Below are 24,610 nucleotides of genomic sequence, written 5' to 3' on the forward strand. Positions count from 1 at the left end.
GTGTGTGTGTGTGTGTGTGTGTGTGTGTGTGTGTGTGTGTGTGTGTGCTGCTTTGTACATTGTGGTATTGTGCATCATGCATACTGTCCACTTTGTGAATATTGATTTTACCTTGTGTGTGTGTGTGTGTGTGTAGGTCACGGTCAATCAGTGGAGCGTCCTCTGGTCTGTCCACCAGTCCTCTCAGCAGTCCCAGGGTAAGTATACGTCCCTTCCATGACGTGATTGGTTCCCCACAAGCACCTTGCTGGCTGACTGGCTCTGCTGGCATATTGTTCCGCTCATACACACATACTTGTTCACATTTCCCTCCCATTGCCTCCCATCAGCAGCTCACATTGTGGACTTCATCATAAGCCTGTTTGACGTACAGCACAGCCTAAATGAGGGAAACGAGTGAGTTGTACATCATGTCAGGGCAGGTGAAGAAAGAAGAACTCTGCAGTGAAGCCAATCTGGAAATGTTAAACTAACTAAAGCATGAAAAGGCCAAAGCTGACTATATACAACTAACAAAGTCCATCTGAGAGCCATTTGTAGTTCTCTCATTGTAGCCCGCTGAAGATTCATAAGACTTCGTTTAGCTTTATTGAAAAAGTCAAAGCAGAAGGAAAAAACATGTCAGTAATTTTCTAACAGCTGGTCAGTGTGGGCTTCAGCTAACATTAGCTGGAGGAACTCGAGTAAATTTCAAGTTCTGCACATATGATATTAGAGTATCGGTCATAAAAATCCCCACAAAGCGCTCACTGTAACGACAAAACAAATCACTAACCATAAAAAACGAGTCCTCTGGTAAAATAACAGTACAGCTGCGGTAAATAGTCAATTAATTTATGTAACTGATCGAAGTTTAATAGCTTAATAATTTGAGTTTTCAGGGAAAAATGTTTTTAAAAAGTATCTATCGAGTCTTCCATTGTAGTAAATGAAATGTTTTTTCAGTCATATGTCATAAACGCTCAGTTTTCCTAATGAGCCACTAGAATACGCCAGCGACCTCATCGCTACGAGGATAAATTAGTGTTTGCCTGTTGATTGAATTTAAATTTTTTTGTGTGTTTGGGTTCCGGCTGGTCACCAAACAATCAAATACTTTTTGCATTTTGTCCTTTCTTTCCAATGAACCACTTCTTCTTCTGAATAAACTGTAAATATTGGCTAAAACCAAATATTTGGAAACAAACTAACACGTGTATAATTCACTGTAATAACTTATGTTTAAAAAGTGAATGGTGAAATCGTCAGGGGAGTAATAAGACATTTAACAGATGCTATTTGTTGGGTTGATGATGATGTCGCTCCATTACTAACTAAAACAGTTTCCACCAAATGACTGAAAAACAAATCATAGTCAGTTGGTCAAAATAAAAGATGCCATCTAACTGCTCTGCAGCTGTGAAATAAATAAAGGCCTTCTTGTTCTTATTCTTTTTATTCTCGTTGTTATTCACAGCAGGCTGATCTGATTTAGGATCATTTGAACCCAGTGTGTGCTGCGCTGTACGTCACACAGAGCTTTAGATGAAGCGGGACCAGATCCATCTATGAGCGCAGACCAAACTGAGATCTGGCGATTAATATCCATGAAGAAGAGATTCTAATGACGTGGCAAATTAGTGGAAGAACACGTCTGTCAGTCTCTGAGAAAACCCTGCTGCAGAGTCAAAGCAGGGAGGAGAAGTGTGTGAATCAGTTCACAGCCTCCAGGTGCTGCTTTGCTGTTTCCTTAAAGTCATTCATTTTTACTAACTAACGCTCAGAAAGAGCACAGGCTGGGTATCCTAACATTTTCTATCCTGTGAGGACGTGCTGAAGTTTTATGTTTTGTCCTTGTGAGCCGCACATTGTGATGTGTGACACAGCGAACTAAAGAGGAGATAGATTGTAATCTTCAGCTCCTCTTTCTATAAGTGATGCTGATTCGTTCAACAGACCCACCTGAGTTTATTTGCTCAGTCTGTTTCATAGATGCTGAAGAGAGGATGCTTTTGAAACTTCCTAAAAAGGTTACTGTTTTAATTACTGATAAGAATCAATGATTAGCTGTTGAGTCTTCTGATGCATTTCTTTTTTCGGTAATGAGAAAATACTGAATCAGAACTGCAGAACTCTCAGTGTTAAACTCTTACACAGACATGACTGTATTACTTTATGCACATGCTATTCCAAGAACAGGCTGACAGCTCACCACAGGCTCTGCAGCCTCGCTGGTTTTGATTTGCTGAGGTCTGCTGTGCTGCTGCAGTTTGTTCAGCTGTGGATTCTCACTGCTCTGACCTGTCTTATCAGTGATCTGCTCATTCATCCCACAGTATTGTGCGTCAGCACTGGGCATGCACTCTGGCTGCTTTCCCAGGTGGAGGGTGAAGCTAAATCGGTTAGCTTTCATGCTGGGTCACTTGCTGGTAATTAGGGATGCACCGATGTATCTCACAGTAGTGGAATTCTGTCAGGTGAAAGCCTTAGTTTCAGGAAGTGCAGCTGATGGTTGGCCCTGATATTAAGAGGCCAAAACATTTAAATAAACTCCAAACCTTCATCTTTTCAGTTAAAAGTTGTTCCTTTCTCCACATTCTGGAGATTTGCTGCAACATTCCGGGGTTTAGCTTTTAAAGAGGTGGACACGCTGCTAGCTCATATGTAGGATAGATAAAGCGTACGATGCTTTATTCTCAGTGTAAACAATGATTTACATGGTTATAATGCACTAAAGTAATGAGTCCAGGTGAACCTTGGAGAACAAAGCTAGACTGTGATATTGTGTATGTTGTAACACTGCAGAAGCGACACAGTATGAGAATGTGGACAAAGTGACCACGTTGATCTCGGTGCATCCCTTCTGTTAATGCATCATGAATGCTCCACTGCTGCCTCGTGATTGGCTTAATCACTCTGCTAATCGCATGTTCTGTCTTTCTTTCTTTCTTGCACTCTCACCACTTCCTGCCTGCTCCACTTCTCAACCATCTGCCACACTCCTTTTTTATTTCCTGGTGTTTGCTTATTTTTATTTTTGTTGAATGGGAATGAACCTTCATTGGGCCGTGGTGTTCCTCTGGCTTTTTTTATTGGCTGACCCTGCTGTCATCTGTGACGGTGCATGACAATCGCAGCCCATCCGGCGGTTTTTTATCCCACCCCAATCTCCAGACCTATGCCAGTCCCCCAACTGCAGCCCCACCCACTCCCCCGAGGTCCGCCTTAATGGGGTGGGGCCCCGTACACATAACTCCTACCAGCCAAAGATGGGCTCGCCCATCATGCACCCCCGCACACAGACCCTCCCTGCTAAGCCCAAAGTATCTGAGAAGCCCCTGCAAACCACCAGGTCCAACCCACTCCCTAACACGGACCAGACTGCCACCACCCCTAAATCTGAGCCCTCCACCCCGAGCCAGCCTCTGGCCCCTTGCATCCCCAACAGCCCCCGGGTGAGGCGCCACCCTCCCCTTACCGTTCCCCCCAAGCTTTCTATCCCTCTCTCCCCGGTGCCTCCGATGTCCCCACTCCGCCGCCACCACCTCCACCCTGACCACAACGCCAAATCTGTCCCCATCACGCAGGTGACTCCCCACCCCTCCCCCAGAGGGAGCCCTCTCCCAACCCCCAAAGGCACCCCAGTGCACACGCCCAAGGACAGCCCGGCTGGCACGCCCAGCCCGACACCACCGCCCAGCCCTTCCATTGGTGGCATGCCCTGGAGGACGCGCCTCAACTCCATCAAGAACAGCTTCCTCGGCTCACCACGCTTCCACCGCAGGAAAATGCAAGGTATGGTGGAGGAGACAGGTAGGGCCCAGGAAATGAAACCTCATGATTTGGCTTAATCAGATTGAATTTCTTACTCTTATCCATGTGATAATCTACTCAGCAGAGTGTGTTTATGCAATCCATCCTTATCGCTCAGGGGAATAACAAGGACAAATAATCTCTTAATGACTGCGTTTACCTGCAGTTAACCTGACGCCAGCCTAACTGTGAGAATCTGCATCCTGAGGCCATGTCATAAAGAAGATAACGGCCTCATTACAGAAAGTGGAAAATTTACAAAATTCCCTCATTTTTTCATTAGTTTGGGTAGTTTTCTTACAGCTGCTTTGATGCTGCTCAACCAACCCCCCTCCAGACAAACCAAATTAAGTCATGATGAGGCCCAGTACTCGTTTACACTGATGATATCTGCTTAGTAGTGCTAAAAACAAGACACAGAAGTATCTCCCCAAGTGCCGTTTCCATAAGTTATAGAGCCGAATCTAACATTTAGCCTCTGTTTGTGTCCACAGTTCCCACCCAGGAGGATATGTCCAGTCTCACCCCAGACTCCTCACCAGAGTGAGTACCACAGCAGCAAACATGAATACCTCACCTGTCCATTATGTTTATTTAATAGCAGCACAAGTGTTTGAAATGTGAACCTGCAGCAGCTACATTATTTTAGCATATTGGGAATCTGAATGGTAGACTTATCCATGTGATAGCATTTTAAGTTAGCAAGCGAACTGCGTTTTTTCATTTCAGGTCAATTCGATGTTATTCATATAACACCAAATCACAGTATTATAGTGTAAGGTAACGATCCTGCAACAATACAGAGAAAACACAGGAACAGGCTCCCTGTTGTTAGGTAGTTTATTATTTAGCAGTTAGCAGTTTGTCCCTGTTAGCAGGCAGGCTAATGACGGTTATCATAAGTCAGACGACACCAGCTACAAGTTATTTTAAACTCCAAAACCAAATCTTACCCCAGTCAAACACTCGGCCTTCTTCGCTGGAGAAAACTATTTTTTAATTAATTAGCTGAGTCATTGATAAGCATGTAAGACATTGCCCTTTTTTATTAGGGATTTTATCAGGGAACTCAGTAATGTGCTCATTCTGTGCAGTTATACCATGATTAATAACCAGCCAAGCTGCGTGAGTGTGCAGCTGTCCACTTCCTAGAAAAGCATGTTTGCTGTGAAAGTATCTCCTCAGTCACAGAGAAACGCGTGTGTCCCATCAGGTCTGTGTTTTGGGAAAATGCTTCAGTACAAATCTTTCAAAAGCATAATAGCAATTTAAAATTAGGTAAAGTAATCATCTGCACAACTCTACGTTAGTTAGCAGTGGTGATGGAGCTGATGGAGCTGTCTGTTACAATTATTAGTCAGGTATCGGTCTCATTTGTTTGGGTTTCTTTGTAATTGTTACAATCCCACCTCTTTTCTTAGCTAGTTGTTAGTTGTTAATAAAATATAACCTGGGTATAGTGAGTGTGCTTTGTAACGCTGGAACCAAACTTTGAATCTTTTCTGCAGACTGGCTAAGAAGTCATGGTTTGGAAACTTCATCAATCTGGAGAAGGAGGAGCAGATCTTCATAGTCATCAAAGACAAACCTCTTAGCTCCATAAAGGCCGACATTGTGCACGCCTTCCTTTCTGTAAGTCTCCCTCCTTACTCCTCTCTTCGGTTCTTCTAATCCTGTAACATTTCATTATTGATTACATTATGCCCGATTTGAATGATCTATGCTACAATGGAGGCTGATCTGATAAATAACTGTTCTATTGTTGTAGCTTTCTTCCTTAATACAAGAAGTCATTGCTACAACACAGCAGACTGGAAGACCTGACAGAGCATGTTCACATCAGTTTGACCTCAATCTGCCTTTTTTCCTCCCACATCTGAACTTTGTTGATGTCTCTGAAGTCTTATTCTCAGATATCAGAGAAAAAATAAAGACAATGAAATCTTTGTTAGCATTTTTGCGTACATAATTTTACAGTCTTACAGTCAGTGTTGGAACATTTCTTTTTCATTTTTCTTAAAGAAATCACCTACATCATGTTGTTCATCATGTTTTTATGTCATGTGTAATTTCCATTGCAAATATTAATCACAGTTAAATTAACAGTGGATGCAGCTGTGATGTCATGTACACGTCCTGCGTTCTCGGGAAGTCCGGACTCCCGTGTGAACTTACAAAGTCCGGACTAGTAAAAACGCGAGTACGGACTCGTGTACATGAGTATTTAAAAATGGCCTAACAGTCTGCAGTCTATGAACAAGCTAACAATGTTCGCTCGGTGGCGAGTAGCCTTCAGTAATAGTAATCACACAGCAATAGTACATCGAAGATACTGAAGTTTCGTCCGTCCCATTCTTCTTATGAAGTGGTGTCGGAAACGCATTCCTGCCTGTGCACTGCTGCCTCTGGGTCCATGGTGTAACTGACACCACCAACATTAACAGGCCGCTTACTAGGGGTGGGGGAAAAAATCGATACTGTGTAGCATCGTGATATTTTGTTTGCTAATAATGTATCGATACAGGGACAGCAGAAATCGATATTTTGTTACAAAAAAGGTTTTTGTGCTCTGACTTCAGAGCATGTTGATCCTTTTTCTGAGCAAGAATCCTGACATTCCCCAAATGTGTTTAACTTTTTTATGGCAGCAATAAACATGACAGTTTACTTATTTTCATTTAAGACATGTTTTATTTTAATTAAGTTTAAAACTTTTTTATTTAATGCAAAATTATATTTTGTTTTAATTTACTTTCAAATTCTTCAGTTGCTGAATGGGCTGCATAGTTTTCATAAATTTCATAGTTCAGAATAGCTATAATTGTACCAGATGGTTGCATTCAGTTAAGTTGGACTAGACTGTAATACGAACCGTTCAGTTTGTCAACAATAAAACTGACTGAAATGAGAGAAAGACTGAGTGCGAGACTTTGTTATTAGATAAAATGAATATTGATAAAGTTTACCTTTATATACAGAATCTGTATATCGCAAAATATTTTTAGAAATTGCAATAATATCGTATCGTGCGTTAAGTATTGTGATAATATCGTATCGTGGGATGTATGGTGATTCCCACCTCTAATGCTTACATTAGAGCCTCTTATTACATGTTTTGTTTGTGTTTCCAGCAATCAGAATCAGAGAAACTGTATTAATCCCAGATGGAAATTAAATTAGAAAAAAAAAAAAAGGGGGGGGGGGGGGCGGACCCAAACCCGGAGCATTAAATCTCCAAAATTGGAGAAGGCATAGAAAGGGGACAGCTTAACATGAAACAGGAAGTGACCCCCGTGTATTCTATTTATTTCAACAAAGTAACTGTATTCTGATTACCACCTATTTAAACGGTAACTGTAATGGAATACAGTTACTCATATTTTGTATTTTAAATACATGACGCTGGTATTGTGTTACTTCCCAACACTACTCACAGTGTATGTGTAAACCTTCAAAATAAAGCACAGATGAAAACCAACATTATGTTCATTATGACTCACGCTGGTACCTGGAAATACTCACTAAGCAAATCAAACAGGAGGAGTAGTGATATATTTTTCTTCTCACATACACACGTTTGAAAAACATGATGCGTTAACTTATAGATTTTGCATTTTCATCCCAAGTTACAAAGCCTGAAATATAAGGTGAAGGTGCTCCCTCATGAGCGTGATAAAAACCTGCTATAGTGAGCGCGAAACTCACCAAGCAGGACCATAGAAGCCCAGCAGTCCAGGAGAAAAATGCAAACACTCATGTACACCAACCAGCCATGAGATTAAAACCTGACTAATATCGTGACGATCCACGCTGGTCCTCCACAACAGCTCTGTGCAACAGCTTGCTGTCTGTTCACGTCTTGGTGTTAGCGTGGCCTCCGCCGCTTACGCATCAAAATGTCACCACATGTTAGGGTGTAGCACATCCAACAGTGTCTCCTTCTGCTCCCGTCTCTTTCTCTTACATCCATGCTGCCATTTTAACTGATGCGCAAGTTGTCTTGTGTCTGCGTGCCCAGTGCTGCTGACTCAGAAGCACTCCGCCTTTGCTCTTCCACCAACCTCACCCTCCTACCCTCTCCCACTGTCTTTCTCCCCAGATTCCCAGTCTGAGCCACAGCGTCATCTCTCAGACCAGTTTCCGGGCAGAGTACAAGTCCACAGCTGGTCCGACTGTTTTCCAGAAGCCGGTGAAGTTCCAGGTGGACATCACCTACACCGAGAGCACCAGCGCCACAAAGGAGAACGGCATATATTCTGTCACCTTCACCTTGATCTCAGGTAAACCGCATACATCACAACACATAGAAAACCATGGAAACAACACTGCGCATCGAGGCATGCAGACTTGGTCAGGATGACCTGCTGAAGTTCAAGTCGAGTATCAGAATGGGGCAAAAGGGGATTTTAAGCATGGCAAGATTCTCTACAGTTTACAGAGAACAGTCTAGAAAATGAGAAAATATCCAGTGAGCAGCAGTTTACTGGGTGATCATCCCAGTCAGAGGAACAGCAAAGCCAGCAGCAACTCAAATAACTACTCATGGCAACCAGCGTATGCTGAAGAGCTTAATAATTTTACATGGAGTGCTGCAGCATTCAGAGGCTGGAGTCAGAATTGTATGTAAACAGCAAGAATACATGACTCCATCCTACCGTAGTACCAGTTATTATTGCCACAGCTCAGATCATCTCTGACTGCTTTCTTGAACATGGCAAGGAGTTCAGTCTACCCCTCTGGCGTCTTTTTGTTAGATCTTTGGGGGAGCGAGAGATTGGTGTCATAGATCTGAGGAATGTTTCCAGCACCTTGGTGAATCTGTGACAGTCCTGAGGGCCAAAGGAGGTCCAACCCAGTCGTAGCAAGGTGTACCTAAAAAAGTGTTTGGTGAATGAGTGTAGGTCAGGCGTGTCCAACTCCAGTGTGTCGGAACAAGGACGCATCTAAAAGCTGCAGGACGGTAGCTCTGGAGGACTGGAGTCGGACACCGCTGGTATATTAAACAGGAACAAACATGCACATTTCTGCTTTGGAGAACTGGTTGGGACGCCTCAGCAACACGAACAGGGACTGTTTTCTTCTTTCCTGTGACACTGAACACAGCACTGTGCTTTTCAGTGACTGTTCTGCTCACAACCTACAACCATTTGGAGTAACTTACTGTAGCTACCACTTACAGCATGTTTATGTATGTGCTACTCACACACCAGGGAAAGCTTATTATCTGAAGCTAAACCTGCGATCTATAGCACACGTAGGTAACACAGGTTACCCGCAAGAGGTTTAGCAGTCTCTTACATTGCTGTTGCTGTCCGTCAATCTGGAAAAGGCCTCTCCAAACAGCTTGACCCCATCATTCTGCACTGAGAAAGACTGTTCAGTGGAAAGTTTCCAGGAGAAAGCCCTCATGTTTGCATGTTCTGAAAGGACCACAGTACTTCTGTACGATGCCCTTTTGGCACACAAGGCCAAGATGTTTGGCATGTTATTGGTCAGCACAGAGTCCAGCTGTTGGTGGGGGAGGGGTGATGATTTGGGCTTGTTTTACAGCCACAGGACCGGGAACTTTGCAGCTTTTGAGTTGACCATAAACTTCTCTGTGTACCCAAGTATTAAAGTGTTAAATCTGGAGCCAGCTGCTAAAGCTTAGCCAAAATGGTGTCATTTAGGAGGAAAGTGATCCCAAACACAGCCAGCAAAAAGAACCAAATCCAGAAGTCAGCCTGAAATGCTGCTGAACCTTAAGAGAGGCGTGCATCGGTGAATGCATAGGAACCACAACAAACTGAGACAACGCTCCAAACAAGCCGGTGTGAGAGACTGAGAAAGTCTTACAGACAATAGTTCAGATTACTGCTGCTCAATATACTGAATCATGGGTTGCACTTAGTAGAAAGCCAAAAGGAAACAGAACAGCCATCAGAGATTTGCCTGTGGTATCAGGTGATGTGGGCTTACATCTGCTGTGACTGGTGGCTGAGCTGAACCCGTGGACTGCTAGTGCTAACACTAAATGAATATAGTGGGAAACACACAATATTGAAATTATGCTTGCAAAAACCACTCGTGCACCCCTAGTATTGCTTTTTTAAGTACTCCTTGCAGCCCTGTGGCTACAAGTCTGGATTATAACACGGACCCGGTTTCTCAACAGGCCCTAGCCGACGCTTCAAGCGTGTGGTGGAGACCATCCAGGCCCAGTTGCTCAGCTCCAACGACCAGCCTGGCATCCAGCCACAAATATCCGGTAAGTGGAGTCCCTCGCCACTCGTCCTCGACCACGCCTACAACCCCCACCCTCCACGCCCTCACGACCTCCCTCCCTCCTCGCATCACGGCACAGCCACACCTGCGGCCCACCTCGGCTCAGCTTAGCCCGGCGCACTGCTTTTAGCACACGGCATTTCCACGTGCATGTCCCTGCCACATACCATGGTGTGCACGTCAACACACCAGCACACACACACACAGTCTACATGGCAGTGTTATGTACTGAGATGTATATACACATTCACAGGACTGATTACAGCCACTAAGAAGTGTATCTCAAACTGTAAATAATTCAACATAGACGAGCAGCTTGGCTCTGACCTCACACTTGACTCAGCAGAAACACACTCTCTCTCACACACACACACACACACACACACACACACACACACACACACACACACACACACACACACAAGCAAACTGTAGGTTCGGCTAATGGATGTTTACAACTGTTCATTTGTGGATTAGCTGCTTGTGCATGCAGCATTTTCGTCTGCAAGAAGGAGAAAAGTACATTTGTCTGATTAGTGTCAACACGCTGAAACAATCCCACAACTCTTTCAAACCTTTGATGTGATTGGGACGTTTGCCATTATTTTGGGGGCTGCCTATATATAGATGGAAACATTAGGGAAAAAAATATGGAAGAAAAGAAAGTCTGTGTTCTCCAGCTGTCCGTGTTAGTTTTGTTTGTCAGTGTGGTATCCTGGTGGTCTTCCTCTTGTTTTATCTGTGGTTATTTACTTGATAATGGTCCCCTCTTGTGGTGAAGCAGAGAAATCACAACCTGACCTTAGCGTCACACACAGGAGCACTGACACGTAAAAGTAGTCACTCTAAGTTTTGAAATGGATGTTTCTGCCAAACAGCCAGTCACGATCATTACTAGTGATATTGTGAAAGATGTCCACCTGCAGGAATCGCACACTCAGCTTAAAGGACCCACTATCAACAGTTACTGCCACAGATGGGAACTGCTATCACGCACTGTATGCACAGCCTCAGTCGCTTCCACCATTATGTAGATGTGCCAATGAGCCACATCTCTCTCTCTTTCTTATCTCTCTGTCTCTCTCCCTTTGGCCTGCCTCTCCATGTCACCCAGCTTCTGTCATCCACAGCTTCCTCTAAAGCCTCGTGGATGATTTGAATGGCTCGCATGCTGAATGAAAGCCCAGAACCATGCACATTCACACACACACACGCAGTTTTGCAAACTGGCCTCTTTACTGGGGAAAGCCAGCATTTCCATACTGTGTCGCGTTTCTCACGAATGTGTCTTGATGGTTCTGGGTGAGCTGCCATTCACACACACACTCACACACGTGACTGTCTGGTACTAAAATGAAAGCATGCTCTACAGTGTATGTCGAACAAACATGTATGTGATATGGTGTGTGTTGATCTCTGTGCAGCAGGAAGAAGGCAAATCTGCATGTGTGATAAAATGTGCTAAACCCCTGACAGCTGTAAAGACGTCAGTCTTCTGGGCTTCTGTGTGTATCTGTATATATGCAAGGTTGTGGAAGGTGAATGTAAAGAAATGTCAGCCATGTGAATGTTCAGCCTATTTCTCACTTTCTTGCTGATAAACAGCTACAGAGGAGCAAGTTTCTCCCCGTGGTTGTTTAGTTTGGCCCCACAGTTGTGATGATGATGATGATGATTAGGGCTGGGTCGTCACTGATTTCTAGAATCGCTTCAATTGCGATTCACAAGGTCCCGAATCAATTCGATTCAATTCGATTCAATTTTGAATCGGGGAAATTTTGCCTCAGACAGTCAGAAATATTATAATTCTGATCACTTATCAGTACATATCGATATTTTTATACATATAAAAAGAAAGCTGCCACTTGTGAGACTTTATCAAAGGTGTGAGCATCACAGCAGAGGCCTTTGTGTCAAAGTAACTGAAGATAAAACACAGAAAAACATGAAGGCGTTTTCCTGGTCGGGGTTTTTAGCAAAGTTACAGAGGTTTGATTAGAGACACAGCATTTTGCAATTTTAAATTTAAAATTTTAAAAAGTTTACATTTGTTCAGTATTGAACAGCAGAAATGAGGCTTTCTTGTCAGAAGTAAGTAAAAAAAAACAGCGGCCAACACCGTAGACTTGTGGGTAATAAGTAAGCGAATAATGCAAAAAACTGATTTTTAGATGGGAAACTGTTCCTGAGAGAGAGAGAGAGAGAGAGAGCTCTACATGAAGTGTGATTTTTATCGTGGTGGAAGCAAAGCAGCAAAAGTCAGAGGAAATTCATGACGATGTTTATGTGAAGCATAGTTTGGATCGTCTTTTGCTGCTGGTTCAGTCAGTATTGTTCGGAGAGAGATGAAACCTGCAGCTTCAGGAGAAATACACAATGCCTTACAGGATATCTTTAAATGCGAAATACCCCTCCAGAGTAAGACTATGTTCTTTGGATATATACCTCAGGAATGGCCTAAATATGCTAAACATTTAGTAAATATTCTACTGGTGGCCTGTAAAAAGAGTATCACCAGAAAATGGTTATCCCCGGAGAGCCCAAACATAAGTACATGGATGGAAATCACAATGGAAATCTATAACATGGAAAAGATAACAGCTTCTGTTAACCACAAGCTGGAGAAATTTACATCATACTGGGAAAACTCACGCCTCATAGGCCAGATTTTATTTTTACAAACCAATAACTGTGATGTATGAGAGTATATATTTATAGGATCACCCCCTACCAACACATCCGTTTTTGGGTTGTTTTTTGTTTGTTGGTTTTGTTTGTTTTCTTATTTCGGATTATGTGATTGTTTCAATTGCTTCTATAGTTGTAAATATTCTCTTTTTATGACTCGGATGTAAATTAAAATACTATTTCGGTATCTCAGGCAGATAACCTAAGCAAGAAGTATGCTTACATGATGTACATACTGTGAATGCCTGCTTTTGAAACCTTAATAAAAAGAATATAAAAAAGAAAAAAAGAAAGAAACCTGCAGCTTCAGAATCGAGCGCAAAAAGGACGTAAACACAAAACGAGCTGCCGACGCTTCAAAATCAGCGAGCTGTCGGCTTTCAGCCCCGACGACATGTCCGTGTTCGTGCCGTCGGGGGAGAAAGGCGACAGCTCACTGATTCTGATGCGTTGGCGGCTTCGCGTTTTGTGTTTACGTCTTTGAGCAGAATCCGTGTTCCTGCTCTCATTTACTCTTTTAGCTGTTTGTTGGTTGTAGAAATTTTGTGAGGTTCAACCTGAGATTATTTAAAAATGGATTCAGGATTTTAATGAATCGATATCACGTTATCCAAGCTAGAATCGATTTTAATCGATAAATCGATCATCAAAACCCAGCCCTAATGATGATGTTTAGATTTTACTTCTTACCCAAAGTCACAGTGGTGCACTAGCTTCTTTTTGTCTTCTTTTTTCGAATCCAGTCCATGCTAGCTTTGTCAGAAAGTCGTGTTCGATTGTTCTTTCTAAAAAACAACAACAAAGAGGTTCAGGTCCGTTTGAATTAGGAGGGCAAACCAACACGTGAGGGACGTACTTGCATTGTACAATCATGTCAACATCTTTTAAAAGATCGGGAAGGATTGTGAACGTTCAGCACAGAAAAGTTTTGCTCTCTGCTTCCCTAAACCCAAAGTCTTTGCAAACAGAGATCAGACTGTAAATCGCTCGCTCTGTAGCACAGTTGGGCCTTTAAGTCTCATTATTTCACAGTTTTTGATGAGACCGGTCCACATTACCAAGGAATGCTTTATTTTTTGCATATATATTTGTTTTGAGACTGAAAGAGTTGAGGACATAAAAAGAAAAATCAGGCAAGACTTTACACCATCTGCAGATATCCATCCACTCCATAATTACAGTAAGATGTCATTTTTAGGACATTTGTTTACAGCACTTGTCCCTGCTAAGAAAATATCTGTTTACACGACCAACAAATGTTGAGATTTTTTCTTTCTAACTGTCAGTTTTCTTTAGGTGGTTTTTTCATTTTCACTCATTTCACCAACATCCTGTAAAGTTTGGTTCCTATAGAAAAATGTAATGAGAGCGTCAGACTAGCTCGCCACGCTGACTAAACTGTTTGCAGCAGGTTCGCCCATAATATGCTGAATATAAGTTAGTAGGCTCAATACTCCCAACATTAAGGTTTTTCAGTTGGATGTTGGATTAAGAGATTAAGTCGACATGTTTCTACCTAAACCAATCTAGCAATGACTGAAACACAGAAAATATCACAACAAGGAAGGATCGCAAAATAGCAAACAGGAGAAAGAAATGAGCTGAACATTCATGTGTTTGGAGTCCACTCATGCCAAGAGGGAGTGTAATGTGTTGCCCTGCTGATGTTGGGCTTCAGCTCATGTGTTGATGAAGCACACGGCCTCAGTGCGTGGGTTGGTGTTTCTGACACTGTCCTTTGCTCTCAGATGGCTCTCAGCGCTCAGCTTCTTTGCCCAGTAAATCCTCCAAGCGTGGTAAGGCCCAGAGCGTCCGGGAACTCCCGGCAAACCACCTTAACTCTGGCTTTTAACACACTGGCAACGTCCTGGAGGCCCTTTCACCAACACACTCTGTCTGCACTAACACGTGTGTCTGGGAGCGTGTGAGCTGCAAATAAAATATAATTCATCGTAACAAGTCATTTTAATGGAAAGAAATGGAGTATTTCCAATGAAGAATAGAAAGTGCTTTGGGGTTTTTTACAACAAGAAACTGAATCCACAGGAAGGCTTCTTAGAGGCACCTCTTCATTTTTCCAGTTGTTTATTCTGAGACAAACATTAGTGTTGATGAGGGCTTTTGAAATTTGGTCTCTTTAAAAAAAATATGCCCAGAATGTGCTCAACTCAGTGACTTCTTTTAATCAAACAAAACCAATGTGATGCATCAATATACTGAGCCAATTTCTGACCCAAGCTCCACCAGTGTCAGTAACAGAGGCATGTTTAAGTTTTATTGGATTTTAATAATGCTCTTTGAATAGGAATTTTTTTTTAAATATTTCTTATGGCTCATTTTAGCTAGTCAGTTTTAGCTTTTCAGCTAGGACCAAGCGAGTCTGGGCGCAGGTTTATCTCAGTGGGTGAGCAGGCGACCGTGTGGCCGCAGATCCTGAGCTCGAGTCCGATCCGCTGCATGTCTTCTTCCCTCTCTCCCGGTTTTCCTGTCTGTCTTCACTGTCCGAATCCAATAAAGGCCAAAAAATCATCGTAAAAAGAGGATTAAGCAAGGTATAGAAATTATTTCTAAAAATTAGATTCAAATTCTTTCAGTTTGTGCCAGAAAGATAATGCTCGTGTAGCCGCTTATTCACATTTGTTCCTGAGTCTTTCTTTTTCAAATTTACTTTAATTTGATGAATATATCATTCTGAAACAAAAAAATATAATTTTTGTTGACTGATGAAAGTCATGAACAATAAGAAAACAACGTATGATGACAGCAGTGTGTTAAAAAGTAGTGCTGTCAGCGTTAATCTCATTAAAATGACGTTAACGCCATAACCGCATTAACGCGTTACGTTAGCGAGTTAGTGCGTGGGGCTGCAGGACATCAAGGCGTTAGCGCAGTTAGCTCGTTAATGCGATAGCCCCGTCCAGCCCCACGCACGGGGCGATCCACGCTAACGTAGATTTGCCGTGTTAATGCGGTTTTGGCGTTAACGCCATTTTAATGAGATTAACGCTGACAGCACTATTAAAAAGGTTTTCACCTGACAAATCTAAAAGGGCCTCATTGTTAGTGTTTAACAACTTTTTTTATTGACAGACAATAAAAAATAATTTGTTCAAAAGCCACACAGACTGACCATTAAGCTTTCTAAACACAGAGACATCCAGTTTATGATTTCATAAGGACGATGATGGAAGGCAGTGAATTCTCCAGTCTGAGGAGCAATGGGCATCTTTCTTTATTTTAAATGTAGTGGGGCCCACTAATTGGCCACTTGGTCAAAGTTACTGGGCTATGTAGTGTCAGTGATGTTTCCACAGTAGTTTTGGCTGAGTTAGGGAACACAATGACTTGATACGATGACTATATTTCTGTGTGTTTGGGGTTGGAGGTTGGCATTGGGGCTTTACTAGCCTGATTAAGCCTTTGCATGATAATGCTTGATACCAGGTTGTTCACCCCTCCTCTATAACTCTCCATATTTAACCTCACTTGAACAAAAGATCAGACACAAATGGAACACATGTGTGCGTGTTGTCAGAGGGGGACGATGGTAAGTTCTCAGGACACGCCTTCACTCTTCACGCACATTCAAAACCAACACCAACAGATGCTCACTGAAGGATGTACCGTTTAAAACTAACCCTGTAATGTGTATTAATGTGTGCACCGTGCTGTATTGTTGCATGTTTTATTCATTCATTGCTGTTTAAAAGCACTGATCAAAAGACTTATCAAATGTTGTTGTGATGGATGTTGGTATAATGGGGAGTTAACTGGAGCTTTGGAAGACATTTGCACTGACATGGTTTACCGCCCTTTATTTCACTGCTTAATGCAAAAGTAACACAATAAAAAACAATGGTTAGAGACTGCAGCACGGTTATCATGATTATTGTGACTGTGTGCAATGAACTCATTGTTGCCACTTCTGCATCCATTCATAGCCAGATTAATAAACTGGTAAAGATCTGTTGCCCTTCTAAATAGACAGAAATGTATACTAACTGATTAGAGTCCAGCCAGAACCTCAGAGATCTAAACAGAAATTCCTGATGTAGTTGCTGCAGGACAGCGATTTAACTGCAGAATGACAAAGTCACTCAGCAACCTTGTCTTCATATAGAAATATAACCAGGATGCAAACAGCTGAGTCATGTCTGACGAGATGCTTCTAAGAGAAGCTGCAGTCATTGGCACAAACCAACTCTGATTGATTGTAATTTGCTTTTGTAAATTAGGGGACAGTTTGCAGACCTTCCCTCACCAGCTGTCCTGTGTAAACACTGTGCTTGTTTCAGCTGCAGTCAGTCACCAAATGTGAAAAAAATCAATGTAGGGAAAACCACCAATTTTTTTTTAATCTCCTCTATTCACAAGGAGGATGCTGTCCTATTTTTACTCTGTTGCAGGGAAGACGTGGAAGACTAAGAGTGCTCTTAGAGTCTGTATCTCTAGAGTCTGCTGAGAATCGGGACATTTTTTTATTTTTCACTGTCACAATAAACCAGTTATTTGATCGTCTACAGTACAGACGGTGGCTTTTATTAAATAACATGTTAATGCTGCATTAACAAAATTAGAAAGTAATGCAGGCTCAAAGCCTGTTACGACAGGCTGACTAAGCTTTTTTATCAAAAACATTTTATTAGACATAGCCACTGCGATCTCGCCCTTCGGTTTGTCGACATACGTTCTTGAGCCGTTTGTGCTGTGAAGTCATATTTTTTAATGTTTGTGGGGAAACACTTTTGGACTCAAATGGCTAAAATTATCATCTGTTGAGGGTGGCAGTCTATGTGTTGGTGGTTTATGAAAATGTAATTGAACGCTGTTTAAAGAGCACAAATTATACCATTTGGAATCATTCTTGTGTACAGCAGTGAAGCAAAAAAGTGAACTTTTAAGCCATATGTTCCTATTGGTTTTTCCCTTACAGCTTCATAGTTGTACTATGGTTTTACAGGAAACACTGAGTCCTGGGTTTTTAGTTTTTTTTTTTTTTTTAACAAAGACTTCAATTTACTGATCCCTCTAAAAACCCCGCAAGAAATGTCCCTCTAGGCTAGCTGTTGAAACCAAAAGCTGAACCCAGGTATCCGTCAGGTCATGATAAACTTCCAGTTTAAAATCTCTTCCCTCTGCGGTGTCAGCTGAGATTTGGTGGCGCGGTTCTGATGGTAAGATTCAAAATGTCTTCCAGTGCTCCTGTTGGTTCTCCATGTTGCAGGGAAACTGAGACTCAGAGACCAAAAAAACCTCTCGCAGTAAAAGTGATGGAAGTCCTCATACAACCAGTGTCGTTTTGGTGCCACCTCTTCTTCGTCTGGCCTGAAAACAAAAGCTCTGACTTCAGTTGTCTCGGTCGTAAGAGTCTCCTTTCCTAGCTCCACTCCTCTCATTCCTCCATCACGTCCTCTTCCTCTCCTCATGTTAACCCCATTGCTCATTTGTTGTTTGTTCTCTCTCTCTCTCTTTCTCTTTTTTCTTTTCTTCCCGTCTGTGTAGGCAGCCCGTTGAGTAACTTCTTTGACGTAATTAAACAGCTTTTTTCAGACGAGAAGAACATCCAAGCGTCCCACTCCCCCGGCGCCACGCCTAGCTCCCCCACCAAGCATACCCCCAGCAGCAAGCCCAACCAGCCCCCACCTAATGACTCTAAATGCCCCCCTGGCAAAGACAAAACAAAGATGGCTGCCAGCAGCAGGACACAGGAACAACCTTAAGGAGCCGTAGCTGTGCATGACTAGATGAAAGCAGTAATCAGGTCATTAAATAAGAGAAATTAGGAGAGCTGCTAACTTTGCCCTTTAGTTAAGAATAAAACAAGAAGATCTACTTTTTGCCTATAAATTTTGTACTTAATAATGGGAATGGCTATTTCAGTTTAAAGGTCGATCAGTATTTTACAATAAGTAGCAGATGTAGCTTCGTCGTCCCTACCTTGTGTCCCTCTCTGTGTCCTCCTCACATGTGTGATGGCTTGACTTGTCTCTGCCACCAGGGATCATCCATAATAACTATTAACCTTGGCGAGACGGCTGACAGCGGCCTGCTGGGCCTGCCAGCACCAGGAGAGTTTGAAACTGGAAAAGACTGAGGACCACTTCCCTAGCCCACTTGAATCCACTCCCCCCGCCCTATATCTTTGGGTCTCTTCCTGCTGCCGCATCAGTAGAGTACACTTCACCCCGCCAGACCAAACACAGACACGTCTTGGAAGACTTGTAAAAAGAAAAAAAGCCTTAAGACAGTGACGTTTGTCAGTCTGCACACATGTATACCCTCTCCCTCTTTCTTCCATTTCTCCTACATGTACATAAAAAAATGCACCCACACATACACCTCGGCATAAACAACCTGTTCGCGTGATGAACTTGAAATCGAGATGGGATGCAGGAGCGATGGAAGAAAGCAAAGGTGGACGGATGGATCAACAAACACTGGCTGGATTGTAATTCTTTTTAAAATCATATTTCTTTGTGAGCAGCAGGTTCTTTTAGCTCGCTCTGTGGTGTTTCTGTACATGGGTTCTTGCAATTAAAGACTGCCCATAAAAGTATGATAAAGAGGGTTGGCGGTGGTAATATTATATAAATGAATGATCTATTCTGTTGTACAGACTAAACTATGTCCCTGCTTAGTGTCAAAAAGTGTAGTAGTGGCATTATGTTTTAGAGTTTTTGCCATATTTTCTTTTGTATTCACGAACAGGCACGGCCACACCAGCATTTGAAATGTTTCATTGTAACAGTAGATGGTGCTCACATACAGGAAGAGACCTGCAACAGAGGTCGTGGGGAGTCAAGAAATAATGCAACTGCTAGCGATAACGGCAAAACAACCTTTGTTAATGTGAGGTACACGAATAGTAATCTAAATGAGCTAGTTAGCTAGCTGCAGACTTGCTAGCTAAACTTAGTTTCTCACTTCAGACGGAAGAGCCCATTACGGTAAAAAATAGAAAATGCTCAAAAAGCCATCTTGGATTTAGCGCTAGCAAGTTCTTGCTAGCTAGCGCGTTGACCGTTAACATTGCCCAGGACATTTTGCTGGTGTGACCAGGCCTTTTTGCTTAGTCGTCTCCTTTTTATTTTGCACTTTGAACACTTGTCTTGAGTTACACCATTTCAGTATGTTTTAAATTTTCTCTTTTATTCCCCAAGTTCTTTTAGATTATCTGCAGGTTTCAGACAATATTGAACTGCTGTGTATATTTTTGTACTTTACTGTATTTTGTCTTTTTTTTTAATTTAATTTATTATTGTTTATTTATATGAAAGATGTAGAGAATGTTTCTTAATGTCAGATTATTTAAGGATATTTTTGTCATGTTTAATTTATTTGACCACTGAGAAATGAAAACATTTGTGTCTGTTTGTTGCTTTCCCTGGTTTTTGATGCAAGAAACCTTGTAATATATGTTTGGGAAAATAATTTACTGTAATTTAAGAATGTAGTTTTAGCCTCTTTGAGAGGAACAAACCCTTTGTTGATAACTGTCCTTTTCCCCATGCCCCGTGCGCGTATGACGGCTCAGAACTCACCAAACACTCATTCTGTAAATAAGCCGAGTTTACTGGCAAGCTTATTTAAAAAAGAAAAGAAAAAAAACCACAAAAAAACAAGGGGATCCCTATTCTTAGCTTTGACCTTGTATGGTTGTTTGCATGTTCAGCATTTGTCTTTTCTTTGCATGTTGTCGTTGGAATTGTTCTCCTCTTCCCCTTTTCTCTACACGTTTCAGTTCTTTATGTGCATTCATTTGAATTTGCCTTTTTGTTTTTTTACATTTTCATTTAATTTGCTGTCCTTTCTCTTTTTTGATTACTGTGTGCACACAGTAACCGTGCAATGCATTCTCCTTACTCATTCTCTCAAAGAGGGACCTTGCTGGCAATTGGGTCACTCACTCAGCCCATCTGGGTGTGTGTTGAGTTGTCAGAAAGAAAAATTAAAGCAATACCTTTCATCATTCGCTTTCCTCTTTTTCTACTGTGGGAATCCAGAGCACACAGAATGGACTCTTCGGTACTGAGCGCTACTACTGAGCAGGATAACCATTTGCAATGTATTCCCTTGTGATGTTACTGTGAACAACTTCAGTGCTAAAGGAAATAAATCTGTTGACTTTGGAGTAGTGTTTGTGTTGCGCCTTTTTTTTAAAATTTATTAGGTTTATTCGTGTAAAGAAGTAAATCTTATATGTTCAGAGTTCCAGTAGTGAAAAATGCACAATTTCTGTTCAAATCTTGGCCTTTCAGACTTTCTGCTGCTCTAATAACTGGTCCAACATGGCCGGTGTCCTGCAGGTTTTAGATCTCACCCTGCGTCAACACGCCTGATTAGTTCATTACCAGGCCTCTGGAGAACATCAGGACATGTTGAGGTCATTTAGCCATTTAAATCAGCTATGTTGGATCACGGACACATCTAAACCTGCAGGACACCGGCCCTCGAGGCCTGGAGTTGCCCACCCCTGATATAGACCAAGATGGCTTGAATGAACCTTTACATTGTCTTTGTTACATTACTACTTTGATGGTCCACCATTCTTCCAAAACATACATCTGCACGTCACCTTCATTGGGTTGTTGTTTATCCTCAGTCAGCCAATCAAAATGACGTAAGACTCTTCATCTGAAATACCTTTTTGTTGAGAACTTGGGGGAAGACCACCTTAAATTAGCGTTTCTTTCTTGCAAGTAGTGCTACTGCATAAACGTAATGGTCATAACTCCCTAGTAATGCTGCAGCCAAGCATAGAAAATACTTAAATTATACTAAACATCATATTAAAGCAGTCAGTTGAAAGAAATCAATTCTGCAAGTTACAGTTCTTAGATCATTTAAAAGACTAATGTACATCAAAGTGCTTCACAATAAAACCGCAGTGCAGGCAGGGCAAAGTACAAATAGTACAATTATACTTAAAATTGCATTAACATGGTGTAGTGCAGGCAAACTAATTTGAAAGTCAAACTAATTTGTTTCAAAAGCTAAGTACAAACAAGTGTGTTTTTAAACAGGATTTGAACAATTGAATCGATTCCGAAGTACGGATTTCGACTAGGAGGTTATTCCAGAGTCTAGGGGCAGCGATGGCAAATGCACGGTCACCTCCGTTTTTTAAACGAGACCTTGGTCGCATTAGAAGTTGGCTGGAGGATCTTAGTGCTCTCTTTGCGTTGTACGGATCAAGGAGATCAGTTAAGTAGCTAGGGCCCAGGTTATTTAGAATTTTAAAAGTGAGCAGAAGGATTTTGAAATCAATGCAATATTTGACGGGAAGCCAGTGTAGGTTAGCGAGGACAGGGGTGATGTGCTCATGCCTTCTAGTGCCAGTTAAGAGGCGTGGTGCTGCATTTTGGACTAATTGCAGGCACTGAAGGAGGGAGAGTTGCAATAGTCCAATCTAAAAGTGATGAAGGCATGGATAAGTTTTTCGAGTTCTTTATATGATAAATAGGGCTTAGCTTTGGAAATTTGGCGTAATTGATAAAAGCTGGTTTTTAACACAGTGGATACTTGCTTGTTTAATTTAAAAGAACTATCGATGAGCACTTCGAGGTTTCTGGCAGAATGAGAAAAGTGGCTGGCAAAAGACCCCATTGTATCAGTTAGCTGGCCCAGGGGAACGTGGCTATCAAAAGCACAAATTTCTGTTTTTCTTTCATTTAAGAGAATTCTGGGATAGCCAGTCTTTAACCTCCCGCAGACATTCGAACAAAGGCGAGAGCGGGGACGAGGCATCCAAATTTAGAGGAAAGTAAATTTGGATATCATCTGCATAGTAGTGATAGGAGATGTTATGTTTTTTTAAAGATGAGTCCCAAGGGCAGCATGTACAGGGAGAACAGCGTGGGACTTAATACGGACCCCTGAGGCACACCACAATTAACAGGGGAAGAAGAGGAAGAGTATTGCCCCATGGTGACAGAGAAGTATCTGTCTGATAGATACGATTTAAACCATGAAAGAACATTACCTTTAAGGCCAACTACATGTTCTAGCCTTGTTAGGAGAATATTATGGTCTAGCGTATTGAAAGCAGAAGTTAGATCTAATAAGACTAGAGTCACAGGGCGGCAGTTAGGAGGAGATCATTAAAACCTCTCAATAAGGCTGTCTCGGTACTATGACAGCGTTTGAATCCAAATTGAAATTTGTCACTGACACCACGTCTCTAAGAAGGACTATTTTTTTTTCATTTTAGACATGAAAGGAAGTTTCATGAGATCGGCTTGAAGGACTGTTGGGGTCAGCGTTGCTTTTCTTGATTACAGGTTGTACGGCTGCGTGTTTGAAGGCAGTCGGAACCAGTGGCATGTTTGTTTGGGGGGGGCAGGTAGGGGCACAGATTTGGAGAAGGGTGGCAGATGTAATTGGCAGATAATGTTAAAAAAAATTCTACCAAGCGTTAACCATAATTCAATAACCCTATGAACCTAATAACCGAATGCACTTTTAACTCTTATTAGAATAAGATTTTAAACACTACAAGTGCCTGGGATAATATACAAATATTACATTTCATTAAATAAAAAAAAACTGTTATTTAAAGAAGGATTTTGTTTTACTTTCCAATTAGGTGCCACAATACATATATTTGTTTAGTTAATTATTTATCCCCAAATATTAGGATCGGTTGAACACTTGACAATATAAACATCCCTTCCTTGCATTTTCCTTATTCATTCTCACATACCTTCATTTGTAGAACTCACAGGTGACAATGATGACTGCTGCTCAGTCCACCTTTCCCTGACATTGCTCTCTGCTTCTGGTTGTATTTTAGCCTTCTTAAGGAAGAAATTCTCAATATTTTGAGATCTTTTCATTCTTCCTATTCTTTTATCTCTACTGGTTGGCGCTGAAGCAATAAAGCAAAAACTTATGTCACAAACAACAACTTTCCTGATGTATGACCTTGACTAGAAGTCAGGAATGTCAAATTCTGGCCCTCATGGACCCCTATCATGCACATTTTAGATGTTACCTATACCAACAGAGCCAATTCAAATCAAATAATCCCCAAACACCTAGTTGTGCAGAAGTCTGTAAATGATGATGATTTATATATTTTATTTTATTGTTTACTCTATTTAATTTGTAAAATATGTATACACACACACACACACACACGTAGAAAAACACATTTATTTAGTATACACATCCAGTAATGCATATACTATTATATATTGTACATATAATAATCGGCTCGGTGACATTCACGCCTGAGAGCGCGGGTGGATTCATTCAGCCATGGTTGGTAAGCCCTTAATGGAGCCACAGTGTTTAAAATCGAGGAGCATATTGAAATAAAGGAGTTAGAAAATTCATCAACCGATATAGCTGAATTAGAGTTGGTATCATAAAAAGTAGAGTTAGTAAAGGCCACAGAGAAGCTGGTAATCTCAGGATTAATCGTGCACACTTGGCACAATTCAATTCCACATTACAAAGTTCAATATCAAACATGACTGGGACCGAGCGTCGCTTATATCCGTAATGTGCATGTCCAGACCATATGACAATACCAGATCAAGTGTGTGGCCTTGGAGTACATGGCAGGAGGCAATTGCTGTACTCGAAATTTGTTTTTAAAGACCAAGTGTCACGGTCCCCGTGTCTCTCTGGTTGGCCCACGCTGGCTACAGGTTTTGTTGTTGTTAGTTTTAGTTTTTTGTCTCTCCTCCTCCTCTCTGCCTGGGTGGAGCTCATTACGGGCTCTCACTCTTGGCCCACGCACCCCTGTGGATGGTGTCCACCTGCGGCATTTAGGATTAAGGACTTGTTCTTTAATAAGCTGGTGTTGAGCAGTGCCATCCGGATCGTAGTCACATTATCACTTCTATGAGTGCGCCTCAAC

At 41.8% G+C, this 24,610-nt stretch overlaps 1 protein-coding gene across 6 annotated transcripts in view; it reads left to right on the forward strand.

The window, feature by feature from the left end:
- Positions 1-20,875, forward strand: part of LOC102211069 (serine/threonine-protein kinase BRSK2-like) — a 145,852-nt gene extending 124,977 nt beyond the window's left edge. For 2 of the 6 annotated variants that reach the window (XM_005747595.2, XM_005747597.2), the window contains 8 exons: positions 137-197; positions 3,117-3,774; positions 4,287-4,335; positions 5,301-5,424; positions 7,892-8,072; positions 9,947-10,039; positions 14,493-14,540; positions 18,247-20,875. In XM_005747595.2, the coding sequence (XP_005747652.1) occupies positions 137-197; positions 3,117-3,774; positions 4,287-4,335; positions 5,301-5,424; positions 7,892-8,072; positions 9,947-10,039; positions 14,493-14,540; positions 18,247-18,464 (1,432 nt within the window). In that variant the 3' untranslated portion in view covers positions 18,465-20,875. The remainder of the gene's footprint in view (positions 1-136; positions 198-3,116; positions 3,775-4,286; positions 4,336-5,300; positions 5,425-7,891; positions 8,073-9,946; positions 10,040-14,492; positions 14,541-18,246) is intronic. The other 4 variants (XM_005747599.2, XM_005747600.2, XM_005747596.2 and 1 more) reach the window with 3 other exon arrangements.
- Positions 20,876-24,610: the final 3,735 nt, after the last annotated feature.

The sequence above is a fragment of the Pundamilia nyererei genome, unplaced genomic scaffold, assembly GCF_000239375.1.
Source record: "Pundamilia nyererei isolate P.nyererei 1_Seehausen unplaced genomic scaffold, PunNye1.0 scaffold00200, whole genome shotgun sequence".
NCBI classification, from domain to species: domain Eukaryota; kingdom Metazoa; phylum Chordata; class Actinopteri; order Cichliformes; family Cichlidae; genus Pundamilia; species Pundamilia nyererei.